General features: G+C 40.9%; 1 protein-coding gene across 1 annotated transcript in view; it reads right to left on the bottom strand.

The window, feature by feature from the left end:
- The window catches only part of LOC124556335 (mucin-5AC-like), a 341,354-nt gene that overhangs the window by 9,985 nt on the left and 305,635 nt on the right, over positions 1-25,734 (bottom strand). Inside the window, exons 16-17 of the mRNA XM_047130305.1 lie at positions 23,035-23,278; positions 14,428-14,530 (exon numbers count right to left, since the gene is read on the bottom strand). Of these exons, the coding sequence (XP_046986261.1) occupies positions 14,428-14,530; positions 23,035-23,278 (347 nt within the window). The remainder of the gene's footprint in view (positions 1-14,427; positions 14,531-23,034; positions 23,279-25,734) is intronic.

The raw sequence follows: 25,734 nt of genomic DNA, 5'->3' as shown, positions 1-25,734 counted from the left end.
AAGATGTGGTCACAGGCTGGCTCCAGGCACAAGCGGGTGATTTTTATGCAGAAGGAATTTCAAAGCTTGTGAAGAGATACGATAAGTGCCTCAATCACTATGGAGACTATGTAGAAAAATAGTGCAAATATGTAGTTGTAAGATGTATATATTAAAATATTTTTATTTAACTTGGTGTATTTTTTTAAATCAACCGGAGGTTACTTTCTGAACGGCCCTCGTACATAGCACATCCATGTAAAAAATATGTCAGAATGAAGCTATTTTAGAAAAGTCCATAAAATAAATTATCATATCATTTAACAAAAACAGTGACAGCGGTCTTTTGAAGCACTGAGTTTTTTTCACTGTCATTGCAGAAAAAGATGCACAGTTGGATTAAGAAGAATATTTGTTGGATGGTTGGGGGCCAAAGGTGCTATGCTTGATGAAGCACCAGCACTGCCGCCAACCCGTCCCGATCGCCACACCATACCATACCATACCGTGATCATGGCAATGGGCCAAACACCAGGGGAAGAAGACAAAGAAAACAGGAAACAAAATCATAAAAAAGACCAGACAAAATGTGGAAAAGAGGAGAAGAACGTGGCTTGTGTGGAAGCAAGGCCAAAAGCCTCCCAAACAAACGCCAATGTTAACCGAGGGACTCCAATTAACATAGGACAGACATAGCCATAAGACCGTCATCCACTAACATCCGAAACAAGAAAGATGGGAGGGCATTATTAGTGCGAAGGGCCAAAAGGCAAAGGCAGTCTAGCAAAATATGGATCTTCATGACAGGGGCCCTGCAACTACAAGGGGAGCGGAGGGCAGGCCTCATTACGGAGTAAAAAATCAGGGATCAACCTGGTATGACTGATACAAAGAAGACAGAGGATGGTATATTCCCACTGGGAGAGGGGGCGGGGGGGGGGGGGGGGGGGGGGGGTTGTGGGGGGGGGGGGAAGTGGGGGGGGGGGGAGAATGGCATGTGGTGGGAGTCCCCACGATCACATAAAGATTATCAGACAGTGGGGTGGGCCACAACTGAGGTCACAGATTGAAGAGACCAAGGGGAGTCTGGAAAAAACACTGGGCAACTGCCTGAAAACCACTCATCGAGCCCATGCATACCAAAACCTGGGTGAAGGAGGACTGTTTAATAAAGTAGACGGCCTAATAGATTGTCATCAGTTTTGCAGTAAACATCCCACACATGGAAGGCAAGAGATAGTGTTCTGTGCCAACAGAAGACATGAAGGCATATCCCACATGATCAGCAGATTGAGAGCTGTCACTGTAAAAAAACAAATAGCATCCCAAATCTCCTGTAAGAGTGGGTGGAACAAACAACAGAACCACTGCGGCAATGGAGACTTTTGGACACTGGAACAGATCCATCAGAATTCTGGACCAAGGAAATAACCAAGGAGGGGGAGTGGGGGTGTTTCAGAGAGAACATGGGAAACAGGACAAAGAAGGAAGGTGGCAATTGCAGCAGAGAGAAGCAAGGCAGAGCCCAACCAGTAAAGCCACCCGAGGTCGGGCAGTGGGTGGGTGACATTTGAAAGCCGCAAAAAGAGGTGCGTACAGGGAAAGAATGGATAGCGATGGTATTGGAAACAAGGAGCTCGGCCTACCAAACTGAAAGAGGGCAGGGAGGGATCCCAACATTAGTCAGAAAACTATCGACAGGGGAAGCGCGGAAAGTTCTGGTGACAAAACGGATAAGTAGATAAATGGTCCCGAGATTCGATCAGAGCAGATGGGTCACCATCCATACAAATACACTACTGGCCATTAAAATTGCTACACCACAAAGATGACGTGCTACAGACACAAAATATAACCGACAGGAAGAAGATGCTGTGATGTGCAAATGATAAACTTTTCAGAGCATTCAAACAAGGTTGGCGCCAGTGGCGACACCTACAACGTGCTGACATGAGCAAAGTTTCCAACCGATTTCTCATACACAAACAGCAGTTGACTGCCGTTGCCTGGTGAAACGTTGTTGTGATGCCTTGTGTAAGGAGGAGAAATGTGTACCATCACGTTTCCGACTTTGATAAAGGTCGTATTGTAGCCTATCGCGATTGCGGTTTATCATATCGCGACATTGCTACTCGCATTGGTCGAGATCCAATGACTGTTAGCAGATATGGAATCAGTGGGTTCAGGAGGGTAATACGGAACGCCGTGCTGGATCCCAACGGCCTCATATCACTAGCAGTCGAGATGACAGGCATCTCATCCGCATGATCCGCATTGCTGTAACGGATCGTGCAGCCACGTCTCGATCCCTGAGTCAACAGATGGGGACGTTTGCAAGACAACAATCATCTGCACGAACAGTTCAACGACGTTTGCAGCAGCATGGACTAACAGCTCGGAGACCATGGCTGCGGTTACCCTTGACACTGCATCACAGACAGGAGCGCCTGCGATAGTGTACTTGACGACGAACCTAGGTGCACGAATGGCAAAACATCATTTTCTCGGATGAATCCAGGTTCTGTTTACAGCATCATGATGGTCGCATCCGTGTTTAGTGACATCACGGTGAACACACATTGGAAGCGTGTATTCATCATCACCATACTGGCGTATCACCTGGCGTGATGGTTTGGGGTGCCAATGGTTACACATCTCGGTCACCTCTTGTTCACATTGACGGCACTTTGAACAGTGGACGTTACATTTCAGATGTGTTAAGACCCGTGGGTCTACCCTTCATTCGATCCCTGCAAAATCCTACATTTCAGCAGGATAATGCACGACCGCATGTTGCATGTCCTGTACGGGCCTTTCTGGACACAGAAAATGTTCGACCGTTGCCCTGGCCAGCACATTCTCCAGATCTCTCACCAATTGAAAACGTCTGGTCAATGGTGGCCGAGCAACTGGCTCGTCACAATACGCCAGTCACTACTCTTGATGAACTGTGGTATCGTGCTGAAGCTGCATGGGCAGCTGTACCTGTACACGCCATCCAAGCTCTGTTTGACTCAATGCCCAGGCGTCACTCAAATTGCGCGAAAATGTAATCACATGTCAGTTCTAGTACAATATATTTGTCCAATGAATACCTGTTTATCATCTGCATTTCTTCTTGGTGTAGCAATTTTAATGGCCAGTAGTGTAACTTAAAGGGGATGTTGGTCAGACTGATTGGCCAGTAATTATCTAGGGATGACAGATTTTTACTGGGCTTAAGAACAGGAACCATAATACTGTCCCTTCACTGAGATGGAAAAACGCCTTGCAGCCAAGCACGGTTGAACACCCGGAGGAGATACTGTCGTTGTGGAAGACTGAGGCATTGAAGCAACTGGTTATGAAGGGTATTGGGGGCCAGGGGCTGAATTGTGAGAAGAGGAGAAGGCTAGAAGAAGGGTTCTGCACGACCAGGGATAAAACATAAGTGCGAAGCTTCAGCCCGCTGTTCCTGGAGGAGGAAGGGAGCTGGATAGGAGGCTGATACCGATGCCGTCACAAAATGGGCCGCAAGGTACTGCGCAAGAACTGATGGACCCTATAAAGGTCATCCAGAAAGACAAACCCTTGGATGGAAGACTGCCACTGGAGCTATGGAGGGTACATAGTGCAGTCCACAACTGTTACAAAGGGACAGAAGAACCCGAGGAGGAAACAAAGCGTTGACAATACACCAACTTGCTCTGTTTGGTTAAGTAATGTGCACTGACACAAAGACATTTAAAGGTAAGAAGATTGGTGGAGGACGGATGCCACTTAAGGCATTGCAAGGCCCAACGGTGATCACAGATGGTGATGGCTAAGGCAGTGCTCCACCACAGGATCAGCCGGAAGTGAAAGGAGCCCACTGAGAGGGGGGTAGGAAGTTAGGGCAGTGGGTGTAGGTGGTCTGTCAGGAAGGGGTGTAGGTGGTCTGTCAGGAAGGAGACAGAGATTGTAAACAATGACCAGAGTTCAAGAGAACCTGGACAAAAATTGCTTCCAATATTATATGAAGGGGGAAGCCATGTACCAACAACGTCTGTATAGGCCAACATGCAGACACCACCCGAAGACCTCAAATGGCCAACATGCTTCTGACAGAAAGTGCGGAACCCACGAACGATTGGAGAGTGAGCATCAGCAAAACAAGATTCCTGGAGGACGACACAAGCAATGGTCACCATCCACCACTAACAAGGAATATGTACATGTATAAACAGGAGGTCTGATTCAGGTTGCAAGGGGGCAGATGATACCTCCGGGGGCACCACAGGGCCTTGTCCAAGGACTTTTGTTTTTGTGTTTCTTCTTCTCTTCCTCCTCCTCCTCTTTTGTAGGTCAAGGAGGGCAGGGCCTGGAGAGAGAACAGGCTTCAGCAAGATCTGGAACTGGGAGAAAGAGTGGGTAACCTTGGGTCACAAGGACTGTGGGTCCCACAGCTGGCTTATGGCAGCAGGCCTCCAGTCAGAGAGATGTTGGGGGTGGTGGCTCCTTAGAGGGGCACCCATCACCGGCAGATGCTGAAAAAGGGGAACTTCTCCAACGAGGTAAGGGGAGTGGTACCCGGAGGGGATGGTGTGAGAGCCGCAGAAGAGTGAGACAGGAGAGGGGGCAGGACTAGGGTACTGAAGAGGCTGAAAAGATGTGACAGAGACAAAAGTTAGATACCACAGACACAATATGAAGATGGCCATATATCTGATGAGCCTCAGTGTAGGATAAACGATCAAGGGGCTTTTATTTCCTGTATCTCTTCTCCTTCTTATAAACCAGACAATCTGGCAAGCGTAATGAGTGATGGTCGTGACAATTAATACAGAAGACAAGGGTTTCCCTCATGGAGCGGGTGTCCACATTCACTGCATAGTGTGTGCAAAACAATCAAAAACATTTTATGGGTGACGGGACATACAGCTTCACATCACACAGGTTAACACACAAGGAAAAGGGGGGAGATTTTCTAGATTTTTTCCCCAGATTTCCCGGTTAAAAACACAGTTTTTTCCCGGGTGCAAATAAACTATACCCTGGATGAAAGGGCATTTTTTTTCTGTGTTAAGAAACAAGATTCTTATCAATCCTTTACATGGTAAAGGTTTTCTACACCAGCGTAGAACTTTCTGGAACTTTAGGAAATTAAACCCAGCAAAAAACAACACATTTCGGAAACATCTTTAATGCGCAGCAACATGTACACTACATATTTTAGTATTATGAAGGTATAAATGCAAATTCTGCCAAGTACAGTATGGTAGTTTCTGAATCACTGAAATTGAGATTCTGATGCGCTTTTCTCAGATAATCATAGTTCATGTCATGATATTGCCAGCCAATGACAGCAAATATTCAGAACATTGGACATGTGATGTACTCTGCCAATAGCAACTTCACTTTAGTAGCGTGAACACACAACTAGGAAAAATTAATGGTTTCAATTTATATACATATATACAGTGTAGCTAAAAGAAAAGCTAAGCTTTTGCATTAAATATTGGTCATCAAAATTTGTTTGCTGTTTTTTCTGAGAATGCGATCAGGCAGGATCCTAACAGCACATCTTACATTGCATCATCAGCTGAATATCTCTGACAAACACGATTACAAATTTCACTACTGTGCACCAAACATTTTGTGGGTTACCTGGTTGAATAAATGTTACAGCAAGCATTTTTCCATAGAAAAGTCAATTACATGTGAAAGTGTACAGCCGACTTCCTTCCCCATCCTTCCCTAATCCGATGGGACCAATAACCTCACTGTTTGGTTTCCTCCCTTTAATCAACCAACCAACTGTGTGAAATTTCTCAAGAACTGAACTCGAACCTTTTTTTAAGGATAATTTTTGCATCATTACTGCATAATTTGTAATCTATGAAAGAACTAAAATAAACATGAAAAACTGACCTTGAAGCTTGGTATTTTATAGCATGTGTTGCCGTTTAAGATGTATCAAATAGCAATACACCACAAAAATTTTAAAGAATGGCATAAATGGTTCGTGTTCTGCGCCCAAAATTGTTTCTAAGTGGCTGGTCCTCAAGGTATTTAAGTTTTAAGTTTTGAATGACATTCAAACACACTGTGATTTAAGAAACTCACCGCACATTCTCACACATAGTGTAATTCATCTTGCATAAATAGAAATTTACTTTGAAAGTAACACTTCTCAAACCGCCATTCGCTACATTTTCCCATGACATATCAGGACAGTAAACATTTTTGACATCACACTCATTGAAAACAGTTATGAAGTATAGCACAGTCTTCGTTCTAAAGCCTTTGATACTTGTGTGTGCACTGTTTTTTGTTCAGGGTGTATAGGTGGAAAAGGAAAAAACATTCCCGGGTTTTTCCTGATTTCCCGGTTAAAAAATACACTTTCTCCCGGGCCAAAATACGCTTTTTCCGTGTTAAGTGACAATATACCTTCCCTCGGGATCGTAAAACTGATCAATCCTTTGAATGGTTAAGGTTTTATACACCGATGTAGAACCTCCCGCCACTTTAGGAAACGAACATCAGAAAAAAAATGTGTTTTGGAAAGATCTCTGATGTGCAGCAACATGTATGCTGCATATTTTTGTATTACGAAAGTATATAGTCGAATTTCAATAAACACAGAACATTAGTTTCCAAAGCATTGAAATCGTGAGGTGCTTTTGTTAGCCAATCATAGCTCATGTCATTTGATCTCGCCAGCCAATGATAGAAGATATTTATTGCGTTTACATGGGGCTCTGAAAACTGTATTTAGTAAATTGATCTCCAAGTACCGATTCTGCGTGGTCATGTAAACATTTCAAAACCGATTTGGAAATCCACTTCTGGTTGTCTGTTCTCCAATCCTGCAGTCGATTTTCGCTCCCATGTAAACACAACTGGTTTTGAAACGTGCTTGGGCTCTCAGGCTTCATTTTATTTTTAAAAATGTTCAGGTAATATGGACAGAGTTGCTTTTTGTAGAGTGAACAATAAGCAAAAATTTAGATTCACTATTTACAACTAGTCTAATTGAAGAGAAATAGCGATTGTGCTGACTAAATAGCTGTTTTACAGGTGCCGTAGTTAACTGCGCGAGCAAATCAACTTCAGACCTTAACGTACAAACACGACAGTGAAAACCAGTTTCTGAAACTTGGTTTTCGTCTTTCGGAAGATGAGTCGCATGTAAAAATAGTGATTCAGAGCACAGGACACGTGATGTAGTCAGCCTATAGTAACATCACTGTTAAGTTGTTCGAACACACAAATAGGAAAAGTTGATGGTTTAAATTAATGTACATAGTGTAGCAACAAGAAAAGCTAAGCTTTCACATATAACATTTGTCTTTTTATGCATGTGTTGCAGTTTGATACATCACACAACTGTGCAAGTATTTCGGTGACACACAATGAGAGAATTGCGAGGCTGAAGATAAATTGAAGTGCTGGGCACTGTGTCCAGGAGAAACTACAGCATCATACATTCAAGACGTCTTGGAGCTGTGTAAAATAGTGGATCCTAGAATGAAGGAGGAAGATAGAAGATAAGGTTGCACATCTCATGATGGGTTTTGCTGAGGATATGTATCAAGCTCTACTCCTGAAGGAAGTTTCAACAGCAGACGAATTCATAAAATGGTGCCAGTATATCGAGACAATGCATCAAAAAAAGAATTACACGCAAGAAGTTTGACTTCCAAACATTGTATCGATGTATGTGATGGAGGAAGCAACTGATTTCACAAGTGTTCTTCGTCAGATAGTGAGAGAGGAAGTTCAGAAGGCACTTGGACTGCACGGTGAGCAAAAAACAGAGATGCTTCAAGAGGTCATAAAGGAGGAAGTAGAAAAAAAAATTGAACCCAATCTCTTGTCCTTCATTTCCCTTTAAAACAGTGAAAAAGTTGAGACCCAGGCGGAGTTACGTTCCTACAATGCCACACGAGGAACCTGTTTGGGCACCAAAGAAGACTGACATCTAGAGGACCTAGGATAACCAACCAGTATGTTTCCACTGTGGACGACTGGGACATGTGGTGCACTGTTCTCGAGAAAGGCGGCGGATATTTGATGACGGCCGTGCCAGAAGATCTTAGCTGACGTCAACTCTGGGATGACGAAGATGAACAATAAGATGTGAGTGCAGAATGATGTAGGTCACCATCGCCACAAGCCAGCCACTAGAGAAGACGTTCCCCAACACGCCAATCAAAGTCTCCATCGCCGTTTAGGAGCTCCAGCCGATCACCTAGCTGCTGCAACCAGGAAAACTAAAGGGTGCGACCTTCCTTGGAGGTGAGGCTGCCGAAAAGAAATATCCTCTGCCGTCAATCACTACAAAAATGATAGAAAACTATGTTGATACCCTCATGGAGGGCCAAACAGCCCAAGCTCTTGCGGACTCTGGATCATCATACTCAGTCATTTCGGAGAAGTACCATCACCAGTTGCAGAAAACTGTATTTGTCAACAACAAAATATCTCTACTGAAGGTGGCTAAAAGGAAATACGATGGGACTTTTTGAAAGCTTCTCAGTCAATTATAGATTGTGGTCGCTCGAAGATTATGCTAGATGAGATGAGAAACCGTGGATAGGAACAGGCGGATCCAAGGGTGTGGAAACTATTTGTGCTGGATGAAGTGATCACTCCTGCAGTCAGCACTAGAAAGGTAACTGTTACATGTCATGCCATCCATAAACCCATGGATCTTGTAGTGGAATGTAAGAGAAGCATTTCACTGAAGAATAACTTGTTCATCCCAGCCTCTGTCATCTCGCTTAAGAACGGATTTGGTGAGTTTTGGGTAGGTAACTGTCGCCAAAAACAGCAGATCCTTCCAAGGCGCATGTGCATAGCAAATGCTGAGCCATTAATTGAAAAACGGCTGAGTGTCATAGAAACCTCCCATGCCGAGTCTGTTGGCAAAATTAGCGCAACCACTACGAGACAAGATCTTCTAGCTCGACTACCACCAGATCTCGCTAAGGACCAACAGGACAAGCTACTTGCCACTCTTCAAGAATTCTCTGAATGCTTCAATCCACAGGTGAAGAGCAAACTAGACAAATCGAAGGTGAAGCACCAGACTAGCACTGGAGACCATCAACCAATAACCCAGACAGCATACCGTGTGTCAGCACCGGAACGTCGAATAATTCGCGATGAGGTAGAGAAAATGATGAAGAATCACATCATTCAGCGTTCGCAGAGCCCATGGTAGTCACCAGTGGTCCTTATCAGGAAGAAGGATGGCAGTTGGCGCTTTTGTGTTGATTACATGAAGTTTAATAAGATAGCTAAAAAGGACATTTACTCTCTTCCACAAATTGATGATACTTTAGATTGTCTGAAGGGGGCTAAGTTTTTCTCAACCATGAACATGTACAGGGGATACTGGCAAATCGAAGTAGATAAGGCTGATCGTGAGAAAACTGCATTCAGCACCCCTGAGGGCCTGTATGAGTTTAAGGTAATGCCGTTTGGTTTTTGTAATGCACCAGGAACTTTTGAATGGATGATGGATAATCTTCTAAGTCACCTGAAGTGAACAATGTGTCTTTGTTATTTAGATGACATTATAGTGTCCTCCAGAGACATTTGATGAACATATAAAAAGAGTGAGGGCCGTTATTAAGTGACTCCAACAAGGCGGACTGAAACTTTAGCCAAGAAAGTGTCTCTTTGGAGCAAAATAAATCAAAGTACTTCGACAACTTGTGTCAAACAAAGGTGTGCGGCCAGATCCTGAAAAGGTGAGATCTATAACAAAATTCCTGATTCCTAAAAGTATTAGAGATGTGAGAAGCTTCCTCGGGTAATGTTCTTATTACCGTCGTTTTATCAAAGACTTCTGAATCAAAGGCAGGCCACTTCAAGAGTTGTTAAAAGCTGATGCTAAATTTATCTGAGGTGCTGCTCAACAAAATTCTTTCGATGTGCTGCGAAAAGCTCTGATGACTGACCCTGTACTTGGTCTGTATGATGAGAGAGCACCTACAGAACTACACACAGATGCCAGTGGGTATGGGATTGGTGCTGTTCTGGTGCAAATTTCAGATGGAAAAGAGAAAGTTATAGCCTATGCTTCTAGGACACTTACAAAAGCCGAGAAAAACTACTCAACTACAGAAAGAGAATGATCTGGGCCATGTGCAAATTTCAACAGTATCTCCAAAGAAGGCCATTCACAGTTGTTACAGACCATCATTTACTTTGTTGGTTGACAGGTCTTAAGGATCCAACAGGACAACTCACCAGGTGGGCACTACGTCTTCATGAGTATGACATTACCATAGTGTACAAAAGTGGAAGAAAACACCAAGATGCCGACTATCTCTCAAGAAACCCTGTGCATGACTATCAAGACTTCGATGAAGATAGTGACCATCTCGCTGCACTCCAGGATCTCTCTGCTGAGCAGAAGGACGCTAAGATCTCAAATTATGCTTGCCTTAAATCGGTCAGAGGATGTGAAAGGACAATTTAAGGTAATTAATGGATTACTTTGCAAGAAAATCTTTGATCCATTTGGAAAGACGTGGCTAGCAGTGATTCCTAAACACGTGCACTTAGATGTTATACAGAAATTCCATGACACCTGAGGCCGGACATCTAGGATTTATCAAGACATACGATATAACCCGCAAGAAATTTTTCTGGCCAGGTTTATTTAGGAGTGTCCATCACTATTTGTCGCACTGTCGAGAGTCCCTGAGGAGAAAGGCAGTTCCTCAGAAACCACCTGGCTCACACCAATTCCACCAGCCGAAACGCCTTTCCAGTGTGTTAGGATTGACCTCCTCGGATGATTTTCAATGTCTGCTAGTGGCAATAGACGGATTATTGTTTGCACTGATTACCTGACATGCTATGCCATTACAAAAGCCGTGGAAACAGGAGGAGGAGGATATTAGTGTTTAACGTCCCGTCGACAACGAGGTCATTAGAGACTGAGCGCAAGCTCGGGTGAGGGAAGGATGGGGACGGAAATCGGCCGTGCCCTTTCAAAGGAACCATCCCGGCATTTGCCTGAAGCGATTTAGGGAAATCACGGAAAACCTAAATCAGGATGGCCGGAGACGGGATTGAACCGTCGTCCTCCCGAAAGCGAGTCCAGTGTGCTAACCACTGCGCCACCTCGCTCGGTGCCGTGGAAACCGCCAAAGCGTTCGAGGCAGCCAAATTCATCATGGAAGACATTGTATTAAAACACAGTGCCCCAAGGTCATTAATTACGGATCGAGGGAAAGTTTTTCAGTCGAATCTTGTGACACAGATAAACCGTTGGTGCAACGTTACTCATCACACGACGACTGCCTACCATCTGCAAACTAAAGGGCTTACTGAACGCCTTAATAAGACCTTGGCCGACATGCTATCAATGTTCTTCAATGTTGAGAAGAGCAATAGGGTGAGATGCTACCTTTTGTGATGTTTGCCTATAACACTGCCAAACAAGACACCACAGGATTTACGCCATTTGTCCTGGTGCATGTGCTTGAGGTGACTATGATGATGGACTCTGTATTTCCGTTACATCCTGATGACGTGGATGATGACTACGTAGGCCAGGTGTTAACCAGAGCTGAGGAGGCTCGGCAGTTAGCTTGACTCTGCACGCTGCAGCCTCAAGGAAATGATCACCGAAGGTACGACACAAACCACTGGCCTGTTATCTACTGGCCTGGTGACCTCATCTGGATCTTCACTCCTGTTCGGAAGGTTGGTCTCTCTGAGAAGTTGTTCAGGCGCTACTTTGGACCTTATAAGGTTGTAAGACAGTTCTCTGATGTTACTTATGAAGCTGAAGATTTCGACCCCGACACAAGACGACGAAAGGTCAGAGATACAGTCCACGTCCTTCGAATGAAGCCCTATAAGGATCCTGCAACCCACGATAAATTCGTAGCTCCAGCGAAAGGCAACAAGCGGAAAGGTAACTAAGAGCATAGTAGCAAAAGAACTTCTAAGAAAATCACCACCAGGGCGAGAATCAGTCATCAGGAGTCAGAGTATGCAGGACCGATGACTCGTTCCCGGACTAGGAGGACGTAACACCGAGATGCTGTTCTCTTAAGGAGGGAGCAATGTCACAGAAGAAGCTGATCAGCTCCGTGGTGTAGTCGTTATGGTACTAAACTGTTGCATGGATGGTCGCGAGTTCAAAATTCACCTGGACAAAACAAGTTTAGAAGTATCCACAAATGTTAAGGATCATTGTATATATATACTCTGTGTGTTCTGGCCAAAGGCAGTTCGCTCTGTGCTCTTGCATGTGCAAGAGCTGAAAAAACATTTGTTAAGTGAAGTTTGTGTTCGTCATTCATCTAATTACACTTTCTTATACGTGACAATATTTTAGCCTTCCATAATTATGTAAAGATTTTAATTCTCTTCATTGCTACCGGCCACAGAAATCCGTTTTGTTCTTGAGGGCTGTAAACCAAGAGGAAACAGCAAACGTAAACACGGTTCACGTTGAGACTACCCCTCATCCCACTACAACTCAGATTGCTTTGTGCATGCACAAATCTGGCAGCTTGGGTGTGTCAGAAAAATGTTTCCAGGTACAATCTGGCTGCTTGTTGATACTGTCGATACCACTCGTGTCTAGTTATCTCGATACAGCTAACAGTCGCACTTGAAGTAGCCAGACGCGGGACAAGGTACTGTTCATACGCGACTGAACTGCGCATGCGCAGACGCCCACTGGCAACTGCTCAAATGAACCTAAAGTTAACCGCTGTGCCATAACGCCCATCAGAAACAGTATGTTGTTATGAAGTATTGCATAGTCTTCGTCATAAAGCCTTTGACACATTTTGCTGTTGGCAGACACTTGTGTGTGTGCTGTGTTTTGTTGCTGTAAAAGGCGCATTTCCTTTGCAACTTAAGTTATATCTATTTCTTTTCCTCGTATATGTTTTATTGCTGCAGTATTATATTGCGGTAACGGGCTAAAGTGTAATTCTTTGTTAGAGTATCAGTTCTTACCAGTAAAAGCTACAAAATTTAACTGAAAACTAAACCAATGAAAAATTCCCGGAATTCTTAAAAATTCCCAGGTTTTTCCCAGTTTTCTCCCAGATGAAAAGTGTCTCAGGTTCTTCCCGGATTTCCCAGAGCATATACATCCTGTTTGTTGTTGTAAATGGCACATTTCTTTTGCAACTAAAGCTCTATTTTGGTGTTGTTATCTTGTTTTTGTTTTATTGCTGCAGTATTATTCTGCAGTAGCAGGATAAAGTAAAATCCTTCGCTGAAGTATCAGTTCTTACCAATTAAAATTACAAAAATTCAGTGGAAAACTGAAGCAACAAAAAATACCTGGAATTAAAAAAATCCCAAATTTTTCCAAGATGAAAAAAATTCTGGGTTCTTCCTGGATTTCATGGTTGTCCCACCGAATATACGCCTTGTGTAAAATGAATCATAGTCTGCAAGGAAAAAATGGGAAACATTGCTTGCGATAAAAACAATGAACTTAACCTGTGTGTGATGACAACTGAGACCAGCCATGTGAAGTCTGAATGCTTTCAATTCATTCCAAAAATGCTGACTGTGTCTAAAAGCAGCATAAGTGGACACTTCCAAGTGGCTCCGAACCTGGGATGGGACCCGACCATTGGGTGTTTCGGACTGTTTGATGCTGGACTAATGGATGTCTACTTACTGCTCAAAGTTAGGTAAAATAAATCTACTGACAAAGCTTTCTGCAACTTGCAGCAAATCCTTACTGTTACACACAAAGATAAATTTAACAGTGGGCTGTTTTTAGATTTATTTATACCTTTGAGCTGATCGATAATCATCTTCCGCTGCTTAGGAAATTATACAAACATGGTATTCATGGCACTATCCATAACTTGTCTGTCATATCTTTCTGCCAAGCAACAGTCGTTAGAAAATATGTCATGAAAGTAAAAGTTATGTTTCAGAATAGAGGAAAGTTAGTTCTGGAGTATCTAAAGACTCCGTCTTTGATCCTAATAATGCTCTTAATTTTTATAAATGATTTACCATAACACCTGTCAGCAACACAGGCAGTGTTGTTAGCAGATGAGTTATTAAAGTAAAGGCATAATGAAAATGATTTGCAGTTGGAGGTCTGTGACAACAGAAGACGCAGCAAGATGATTTAGAAGCAGTTGGGGAGTAGGAAATGAGAAGAAATTGGTATGGGTGAGATTTAGCAATTTGAATGTTTCTGCTCTGTTTTGAAGTGAGCAATAATAGCTGTGTGGGTGAAACTATGTGAGTGAGTGGTGACTGTGTTCTTTGTGTGTGTGTGTGTGTGTGTGTGTGTGTGTGTGTGTGTGTGTGTGTGTGAGAGAGAGAGAGAGAGAGAGAGAGAGAGAGAGAGAGAGAGAGAGAGAGAGGGTGAGGGTGAGGAAATTATCTATCCCTTCCTAAAGAATAAAAACTATTGTTTCCTACAATATGTAATCTAACTCATAATGTTTATAGATTGCTTAATACCTTTTGCCCTCTGTTCCTCTTCCTTTAGCTTCTCCAGAATATTATGTTCCTCTGCCACAAACATCCGATCAATCATTATCAATTCTGATGTGTTTACTTCACGCTGAAAAAGCAAACAGTATGAAATTCATAAGATGCATGGAGGGAAATGGAATACAGACACTTAAAATGCTGTTATATCATTACACATCCAACTTCTCATGCATGACAACACATACATATCTGAACCAACATGAGTCGTACAGATATAGTGTAATCCACAAGGGAAAATTGAATAAAATACTTACATAATTATAGAGATGTAAGAAAATGTGAATATAGTGCACAAAATTCTGATTTCGATCATTGTGTGACCATTATTTGTGCTAGTATTAAAGCCCTGTGGACTTATAAACACAAGCAGTAAAACTGTAATATCTGTACATATCAAACAAACATACTAGTCAGACCGAAGGTACAAAATCAACTGGGCTAGGGCTTTAACAATAGCACTGATGATAGTCACACAGTGATTGAAATCGACTGGCAACTGTAAAATATTTACCAAAAACCTAACTTTGGAAGTAGCACTGTTTCATTTATACAAAAATGACAACAAATAACTTAACATTCCTCAGTATTTGGCTCTCCATTTCCTTCTTGTCTGATCTTATCATGGCTACCAGCCTATCTGCACAGATTCCATTTGTGTACTCCCAGCCTCAAGGCAACACAGTGCAAACTTATACTGATCCCCCCACTGTACCTGACAACGCTACATGTGACCCCAATATAAGAGGCAACACAGTGAGCTCAGGGGCCCTGAGGGCAGCAAATGGACAACTGCTGGACCCTCCCACTTTACCCACAGTAATGTCAATCACTAATATATTTTATCAAAGTTTAACTTCTGTACTGATTCAAGCCAGAGAAATTATATCAATGATGTGAAAGGCATCACAAGCTATAGATAACACATCAGCATGGGCTGCTCTTCCTCCACAGACATTTAGACACCTTACTGAAAGTGTCGGGAGCAGAGTTCAAGATGTCATAAAGGCGAAGAGTTGACACACCTCATATTAACATTTACCAATAGGTGCCCTGATACTTACAATCAGATAATACGATTTAAACAGGAATGAGTAACTGGAAGGAACACAGATTTATCTATATCATTATGAAATTAGCACTTCCACAGACTTTCCAGTGTTGGAAAAATGCAACAAAATTTTATCAGGAAATTATTCCCAAACACCAAAACAGTCTTGTATTTATCAAAACCGACTACAGACAGCCAGTCGCAGATCAAGATTTTGATAAGTCTACAGTAGAAATCTCACTCTTTAATTATCCAAGGTTAGAATGGCAGTTTCAGCTTCAAATAGTCCTAAGGTTACGGAGATGAGCAAATTTCTACATTCAATTCAATCTATGTTGGATTTGCTCTAACAGTTTTACTGACATTAAATGTTTTATTATAACTGCCACTCCAGTTTAGTAGCAAGTCTTTCTGATGCTTGGTTTCACAAAAAACAGTCTCCTATGCTGTCTTGACAGCTTTACTAGCCGTCTTCTTTCTACTGTGGCAACCCCTGACATCTGTACTTACAAAACTCCAGCTGTTTTCTGCTCTACTTTTCAATTATGCATCAGCATTCAAAATGTTTCCTATAAATATCATGTCCAGGAAAGTCACAAAGTTAAAACTAAAAATCATAGTGTCTTCATTTCAAAGGAAATTAGATGTAATGAAATGTAGAAAGATACTGACAATGCCAAGAAACTGTTCTGTTGCTGGCGAGCAGTAGATGTATGAGCCTTTTGGATCTCAAAATTATGGCTACGACAAAGGTACTGCACGAAAAATGACGTCATGAAAAAGAAAATTATTGCCAAATGAAGCATGGATTAACAGGTAAAAAAACAACATATTACACGGCATAGAAGTTATAATTCTTGGGTGTTCTTGGGTGAAAATTTATCAGTTGATAACATAGCAGCTGTTCTGTTTTGTGAAGGCTTCAACATTTAGTGGAGAAAGATGGACAAATAGTATAGCACTTATGGAATGGGTTAAATATTAAAATGCTACCTACAAAATTTCACACCTAATAAAAACAGTAAAGAGCTACTGAGTGTACTAACAGAAGCTGATAGTCATTGGTAGAACTGCCAAACCAAAATCTCTGAGAAAAACCACTAATGTCCCCATGTTTACTACAACAATCGCAGAAACACAGGAGTATCTGTAGAGGTTTTTGTGGTTGGTTTCATAATGAGGATTTCCTAAACACCGAAAATACCTCATGTCTATAGGGTTTCAAGCAAAGCTCTTCCCTTGCTGCACTCAATGAGACAACAACTAAGAAGAATCTACTATCTAACGTATCAGTCCTAATTCAGGCCATGAGCTAAAGAGTTACTGAAACACTGCCATTGGAAAATTGCTACTTCTGAATCACAGTCACAACACACCATTGCAAAACAGATACATGCCAGCATCACAAAGCACACTATATACTGGGTAGTTGAAGCTCAAAGTATAGTGTGGGAAAATACCTTAAAATTATCATGGAAAAACTTGCTAAATGTTTTGGAAAAAACAGAAACTGATAAAACTTCTTTCAAACTTAATAATGGTGCAGAACTCTTGCTCAATGACAGTGAGCGTTAGAGATGGCTATCAAAGTTGTTGGTAGCGAAATACAGGTCGACGAAGAGTCTGGTGATGTAAGTGCTACAGAGCAGCTTGTTTTGTCAATGAAATGTTTTAAAGCATTTGTAACTGTCATGGCATTTGTGGAGCTGTGGCCCAGTTTGTCAGCCCCACACAAAGGGAAACAAAAAGTTTTTTAATACTATTGTGTGAATGTATATACAACGATGAGCCAAAACATTATGATTATCTGCTCCATTTGTCAATCTACCATACATTCGACAAGTCCCCGATGAGTTCCAGAGATTTGTAGCACCAGATGTCTATGCACAGGTCACGCAATTCCTGTAAATTACGGGGCAGTGACTCGTGGGCACCCAATAACATCCCAGATGTGTTCTATCGGTTTCTGATGGGGGGGGTTTCATCGATGAAAGTTCGCTATAATGCTCCTCAAATCACTGTAGCACAATTCTGACCTGGTGATGAAGACAGTTACAATGTAGGAAGATGCCGTGGCTGCCAGGATGGACATCAAACATGAAGGTACATAGGTGGTCACAATAATGTTTACAAAGTCCACAGCTGTCTCCGTGTCTTCGATTACTGCTACAGATACAGTAGAAGCTCACGTGAATGTCCTCCATACATAACATTATCGGCTCGTGCCCGTAGCACAAGGCACGTTTCAAACATGATCCACTCGCATAATGGTGTAACTGGACACAACCATTGAACTGATACAGCAAGAAATGTGATTCGTCCAATTGGGTATCATATTTACACTGATGCACAGTCTAATGTTGATGATCCTGTGCCCACTGAAATTGTAACTGATGACGGATCGAGTTGATGTAGGAAAGTGTAGGGGTCGTCTGCTGCAGAGCCCCACATTCGACAATGTACACCAAATGGTGTGCTCTGAAAAACTTGTGCCTGCACTGACACTGTACTCAGTAGTGTGGATGTCCGACAGCTTGTTACCTATTCATGGTTCTACCATCCTTTAACCACTTTTCGCACATGCTTATGACAGTAATACGCAAACAGGCAACCAGTGCAACCATTTCCAATATGCCACTTTTCGTACACTCAGTCATAACAATATGTCCTTTGTAAAAGTCACTTATCAAAATGTTATGGCTCATTGGTGTCTGTATGTTACAGTGGATCTGTATACAATTTAACATTTGTTCATTACTACCATTACATATATACATATCAGTTCTTTCAGAAAATGATGTTTTATGCTTCAATTATGTACAGATGTCAATTGCACACTGTACCTTCCAAATTCAAAGTCTTTGTATCACGTGAGGTTGTTCATGACCTGAGCATCTTCGATAGTTGGCGTTCTACAGTATTTCACTTGAAGAAAATCCTTTCCCTGGTAAATGAAGTGTTTCTAGCTTGTATGTTCTACACGGAAACTACATCTAGCCCAGATGCTTGTTCCTCTGTTTTCTTTTCCTTCCTAGGTGAACTTTTGGAATATTAATTTTAACAATGTTGATTTACATAGTACTGCTGCTGAATTAATCAGTTAGTCAACTTAAAGAAAATGAGCCATTTATATAACATATAACTAATATTATGAGGTTACAATGAAATTGCAATGGCATATTAGAAATCAAGCCACTCAAAGTGACCACAAGTTAATTATTTTTCACAGATTAGTGCAACGTAATTGAATTAGCTGTGATGATATCACAGAATGCAAGACAGAAACATTGGAGAGCATTATAGCAATACCTGCTTAGTGTTACAGGTTGTTACACAATATTGTCCATTAGCCCTACCTTTAGGAATTGTCATAAACACGAATGCTATGATTATCCATTTCATTTCAAGAAATAAACAATGTAACGAGTAGTTGTGAGGTAAAGCTACAATACTACTATTTCCAAGGGAATAGTCTCACAGTATGAGAACTAATCTTACATTTATGGGCCAGATACAAGAATTAAAATATTGAGCATTTGATAAAGCAAGAATTCATTCCAATACCTGCCATACTCCCATCTTCTGTTCAACAAGAAAAACAAAAATTGTTGCTGCTCTTATCATAAGTATGACTGAGTCATTTAGATGAACTACTTATAATGGAATGGTCCAATAAGACATGTTGAAACCTACCCTGAAATTTGTTACACAGGAAGAAAACAATGAAAGAAATGTACTGCCAAAATTTTAGCTGCTAAGAGGCACTGCAAGTATTTTGTAAAAATGTTGAAGTTACACATTTTTGCCATGTGAATAACAGCTTACAACAGCGGTTTGCACAGCCCTGCCCACCTAGCGCGCAACTCGGTGAATCACTCATGCAGCACCAACACAGCGGAATTATCTGGAGTTGACAGACACCAATGTTAAGCATCTCAAGCCTGGTATACTATGGAGCGAATGGAAGAGAATCCATGCAAATAAACATTTGCAGAAAATTCACAACAATGCACTTGTATATGGGTAGAATTGTTTATACTAGAGGGAACAGAACAGAATAAGAGGTAGCGAACATTGCCTATGAATGCTGTGTTGTTAGTTTTTGGAGCTAATATTTGGCATACAGGATACAAATCTATCTTGTTACAGCCACAATGCAAAACTTTGCTATTTAGTGAGGATTATTTTGCAAGGCGAGCACACTGTTCTTGACGGAATATGCAAAATGGCGCAGGGAAGAAAGAATTAAAGTGTCTCAATTTGTATGGAAGTGTGACATGTGGAGATCATGCACTTTACATGGACTTCCATTTCCATCTCTCCTTATCACTGGTCCAAAATTTTCCTTGTATGCCGGCTGGCATTTTTCCCTTGCTTCTCATCAGCACTGGGGGGAAATTTATAAACAGAACACTAATTACCAGCATAGAGCACCATCTCAAGAAGTGACAAAGCTAGCATTTCCATTACATGTGCAAGGTCTACTGGTTATTAAAAATAATAATAATAATAATAATAATAATAATAATAATAATAATAATTTTAACAAAAATGGTCTAGTGGCAAAGCACGCACTTCATGATCCATAGAGTGCGGGATCAAATCCTGTTTAGACCACAACTTTTTTCCCTATGATTTTTAACCAAGCATTCACCTCTCACAGATGTAGGAGTGGCCACGAAAGACATGTGGTTTGGACTCCACGTTACACTCCAGGTCTCCATATTCCGATAGGTAACTGGGGAAAGTTAAGGACACGTAACTAGCTGCAGTGGGGTCCACTTGAAAGATCTGCAAGTAAATCTGATAAAAGAGGTTACCAGAGGAAATAAAATCACGGCAGTGTTTGATGTCACAGAAGACTTCCATAATTGAGGACTTGTAATTTGTTGAAATGAAATGTGTCTCGCAGTACTACATTTTATAACAATTCCTGTAGACCATTCTTTATAATAATGTCTGAATGTTGTACATTTGACTGTCAGTGAAACAGTTCTTTGTTTATTCCCTGTAGTCGTCACAAAAATGCGAAGTGTGTATTGAATGAGAAAAACGAACATTTTTCTTGCACCAGGCACACCGAACAAAGGAAAAATTAATGCAGTCAGGCACTTTGCATATTGCACTGCATATCAGGCCTACTTGATCAGATTCGTAAAGCGTAGTGAAGGAAACTGGTAATGCACAAATGACTGGAGCTTAAGAATACTGTTCCGCCGATAAACCTGAAACGAGGGAGAGGTATCGGAAATTATGTTGTCTGATAATTTACTGAAAAATGCTTTCCATTGTTGAAAAAATTCTTTATTGATGGGTTGAATCCCACTAGTAGTTCCAGGTGGAATCCACATTACATCTACACATTTTTCGTCTTCCTCCACAAAAACAGAGGCGTCGTTATGTCCAGACCGTGAATCCAACAAAAGCAATGAATTAGTTTCTCCAGCTGGTAGAAATACGTTTCAAATGAAATGTTGAAAATTATTCTTTCCCATTTTTCCAGATTTTGATATGCAGATTACAAGATTTTTGCAACTAAACAGTCCATTTTTTTATTTTTGGTCCTTATTTGCCCTGCAGTTCTAGAGACAGATATACAGCTGCGGAGACAGCAAACCACTCATACTTATCAGTGGCATTATCGTATATGAATGTGTCATTGTATTCATTGATTGGGCAACTGACTCCGCCTTTTTTTCATCCTGAAATGATAAAGTGCAGTGTGTATGCAATTCTTTCATGAAACCTGACTGATCAGCATTATAAACAGCAGTCGCAAGGATAACTGGCAGCTGTTCTACATGTTTATGAGACTTAAACTTGGTAATTTTGTGATTTCCTGTTCTGTGTGATTTCTTGAAACTGCGTAGCCAGGTCAACAAAGTCTGGAAATTAGTAATGTTCATGTCAGATGCAATTTGAAGGGCCCAGTCTCGTACGTCTCTATCGGTAATGATGCGTAGGCTCTCACGAGTAGTTCTAAATCTTTTGCACAGCTTTTCATTCAGCTGACTTTGGGTTTCTGTTTGGCGCATATTTCTTACTTAATGTAATTCATTCTTCCAGATGTACAGTGGACGCACAGATTTTACGAAATGAAAACTCCTTTGCACACTGCTTAACTTCAAGTGTTTTTTCCCCTCCATCGTTTAATCAATATTTCACTGCCTTTTCTTCGTCGCTGAGAGCTGTTGCAGTATATGTTTATTTTAAGGCTTGGGAAGTATTCTTCTTCAGAACTGTTACTGGCACTACTGACGTCATCTGAAACTACAACTCATGGAATTGTCACAGTTATTTTCTATTTCTCTTAACGTATCCACACTTTCGAACAAAATGTCGATATCATTTGGATGAATGTCAAGGAAATCAATTAACAAATGACACATAAGTATGTCCTCAGGAGAAGTAAGTGATTTCGGCTGGAAACCATGCTCTTCACATTTCATCATTGAGAACGTTAACTGGATTCCACATTACTGTGGAACTAGGAGGGGGGGGGGGGGGGGGGGGGGGGGGGGGGGGGGGGAGACAGGCATGTCTCACGAAAGCACAATAAATATTAATTCAGCTTTATCTGTAATTCCAATACTTACTAATACTGCAAAAGGCAATTGATGATTTGTAATAGATGTTACCTGGGTGGCTCATTCGAGAGAATAGTGACTGGGTACTGTAGTGTCAGAGAAACTATCAACGAACGGCAACCTGAAATGTCCTTTCCAAATTACGATCGGGTAGTGTCGTGTTTTCTGTTGACAAATGTACCTGTGTAATAACTTTCAGGGTAGGTTTCAACATGTGTTACTGGACCATTCCCTTGTCAGTCGAATCTATACCACGAGCGACTACCATCATCATTTCAGATATTAGTTACGTTAGGAATGGGAAATATGACAAAGACTGTAACTGGAAGACACTAGAAAGTAGAAAGGTTAAAAGTTCAATGTCTGATCATCAAGGGAGGGAGACAGGGTGATGTGTGTGTGGGAGGGGGGATGAGGGTGGGAGTGGCTTGTTACACAGCTTCCTTAAGGAGATACAGGGAATTGGTTGGATTTAGGAAAATGGTCAGCTGGATATATGATCCACACACCTTCCGATTACAAGTCTAGCAATTTTACTTAAGTCAACTCATTACATCCTAACATTTTCTTCAAAATCAGTGCAATTAGACTGCAGAAACTTGCCTGACTTGCTACATTCCTCAAAGGGTGTAATCTTGAGATGTCACTTTCACCTCAATGTAATGTTATTTTAAAGTGCAAATCACAAATACAACATTTCTTCTAGTTTCTTGTAACTTTCAAGCATGGTATCCTAAAATTACGAATGCAATAGCCTGACAGTGCAAATAATGAGGATGACTTAATGACCAATTAATTAAACAGAAAATACAAAAATTCCTTTCATAAACAGCAGTACAATTTCACAGAACTATTTCCTACAAGTTAAGAAGGGAAACACAAATTCCTTCTCCTCATTTAGAAATATAATACATGTCCATCAATTGTTCACATGCTTACCATGCTCTCCATCAACAGCAAATAGTTGTATTTATTCATCATTTGCCGAAATTTATCTAACAGATGTTTCGCAGTTGCTTCAAATATTTCATCAGCTTTCTCCAAATCTTTCTGGCTCAAGACCTTTTCATTATACACGTGATACCGAATAAGGCGCTTACATGCATCGCGAGAACTTGAAAAAGGTGTCTGCACATCAGGCATTGAAGCTTCAGTTTGATCAGTTTTCAGCTGATGTTCAATGCTGTCAATCAAGAGTTGAAAAATAAATTAACAATCTATACATGCAGTTCACATCATTTGTTTCACAAATATACATTTTATTTAACAAATATTATAACAGTATATTTTCACAGAAAAATTATTTACAAAATTTAATTTGAAACATGACCCTCCAATGATTTCACAATGGCTTTGACGTTTGCCTCAATTTTTATCATAGAAAAACAAAAAATTGGCTTTAAAGTGTTATTGGTCAGATCCTACTCTATGATTATTTAATGTTCCATTATGTAAAAAGTTGGTTCACATATACAGGATGTCTCTTCTTAAAGAGACATCAGCGCATTTTCTCTGGTGTTTTGGCAGATATTTGCAATGTTTAGCCACAGTCAGTCCAAACAAATAACACTCATCACATTTCATATGACACCCTGTGCCAACAAAAAGCTTCAGTTTGTTTCCTACTGCAAAGAAAATTATTTTCAAAGTGAAATTATAAGTTCCCATTAGATAGAGTGGGCTTAATGTTAGTCTTGTGCGACATTAATTTTATCGACATGTATCCAGCACGAGGAATAACCAGTACTCCAGTAACGACTCATGTGCAGTCCTGGCGCATGCTGACTCCTACTGCCATGCAGAAGCACTGCTCAGTTGCTGCCAGATTACTGGTTATTATTCTTGTTTTGCTGCCCCTGTTAATAGATACTGATAAAACAAATAAGGCACTAGGCCAATTTGGGACCACTCTATTGAATGGGCACATAAAATTCCACTATAAAAATAATTTTATTCGTAACAGGAAACAAATCTACACTTTCCATCAACAGTGGATGTTGCATGAAAAATGCAATGTGCAGCATTTATTTGGACTGACCCTAGCTACACAATGGGGGGAAAAATACTGCAGATATCTGCATAAATACCAGAGGAAATGTGCATGATGACTCTTAGGGAGGGACGCCCAGTATAAGTTGACCCAAAGAGCCTCCCACATTTTAATTTACTATCTACCAATAACTTATAATCATTTCAATCAACACGGACTCAAAAGGACTAAATTATACAAGGGCCTGCTCTCTCCTTTTCAGTAGGGGGGAAAAATAAATAAATAAATAAATAAATAAAAAATAAAAAAGTGAGAGCCAGGTTGCCATCAGATCAATGGCGGGCTGCAAGTTGTCCAAACTCTGTGCATCCCTGTTCTGCGTAATTCCACATCAGTTCAATGCAGGATACTAACATTTTCTACTTGACAATCTCGGATTTCTTTCACGTTTTGGTGGTTTCACTGATCCAAATATGAAATAGAAAACTACCAATTTGTAGAGGTATATGAGAATTGTGGAGAAAATTATAGGTTTGCAAAGTTTGGAAATTGTGTGAAATTTACTTGTCTCTCTATACATAAATGACTAGAATTCTGGTTCTAATCCGGATACAGCAATGCAACTTATATCATTGAAAAATTAAGCAGTAGAGCTTCACGCTGATTGCAATTCATAAGGAATGTCATACAAAAATAGGGTTTACATTACTGTGGCGGTATTATGAACCATTTACAGAGTAGCTTCAATGTAAATGCAATAAAACTGGTTACATCTCTTTTCACATGTCTCCAGTAATTAAAATATTAATGTTCGACTGATCTGACAAAGGGAAATGGTATGTCCTACCAGTTGGTGTCACTGGATCCAGTCTTCTGAGAATGTCACATCATCTTATAACACAAGAGCCTAGTATGGCAGGAAACACAACTGATGAAGATGGTCCATGTAGATGCAAGATGCTGTTCTGTTTCTTCATAAGTTTGTAAGACCTGTGCAACCCATCAATGACTGTCATACATAGCTGCAACATATCCATGTATGTTTGTTAATTTGTTAACAGCATTTCTTTCCAAATAGGAATCAGTGATTGTTCTCTGCCCACGAAAGAATGCAATATTTACATTTGGATCTTTGAAATATGCATACAATTCTGTAAGATTGTGCAACCCTGGCTACTTATGTATCCTAACTCAATTTTCTTTCACATACACACAGTCTTTCCTTTTTGGCATCACACAGCCTCACATCATGATCACATGTAGCTGAACAGTCTTTTCACAATATGTCTTACCTGGCTTTGAATTTGGCATCACTAAAATACCACGTTCTGCTACTAACTGTTTTGGTCTTTGCACCATGTGATCTGAAGTGGAAAATTCTTTCATAGTTTTCCATATACTCCAGCTCCTTCGAAGTGATGTCAAAATCTGTATTGTCATACATACATACATACAGATATTGTGAAACTTATCTTTCCGCTGGGCTACGATTTTTCTTTCTCCATTTTTTCACGCTCTTCTTTTTGCAGTTGTGCCACATAAGTATGCTCCAATGCTGAGGCAACCTTTTTCAGTTTTGATTTGGGTACTTTTACTCACACAGCACCCTCTTTTTCTTCACAGGAGATTCTCCTAAGAACTGAGTGCTA

Source organism: Schistocerca americana, chromosome X (genome assembly GCF_021461395.2).
Source record: "Schistocerca americana isolate TAMUIC-IGC-003095 chromosome X, iqSchAmer2.1, whole genome shotgun sequence".
In the NCBI taxonomy this organism is placed as follows: Eukaryota; Metazoa; Arthropoda; class Insecta; order Orthoptera; family Acrididae; genus Schistocerca; species Schistocerca americana.
This window is presented reverse-complemented; position numbering and strand designations above follow the sequence as displayed.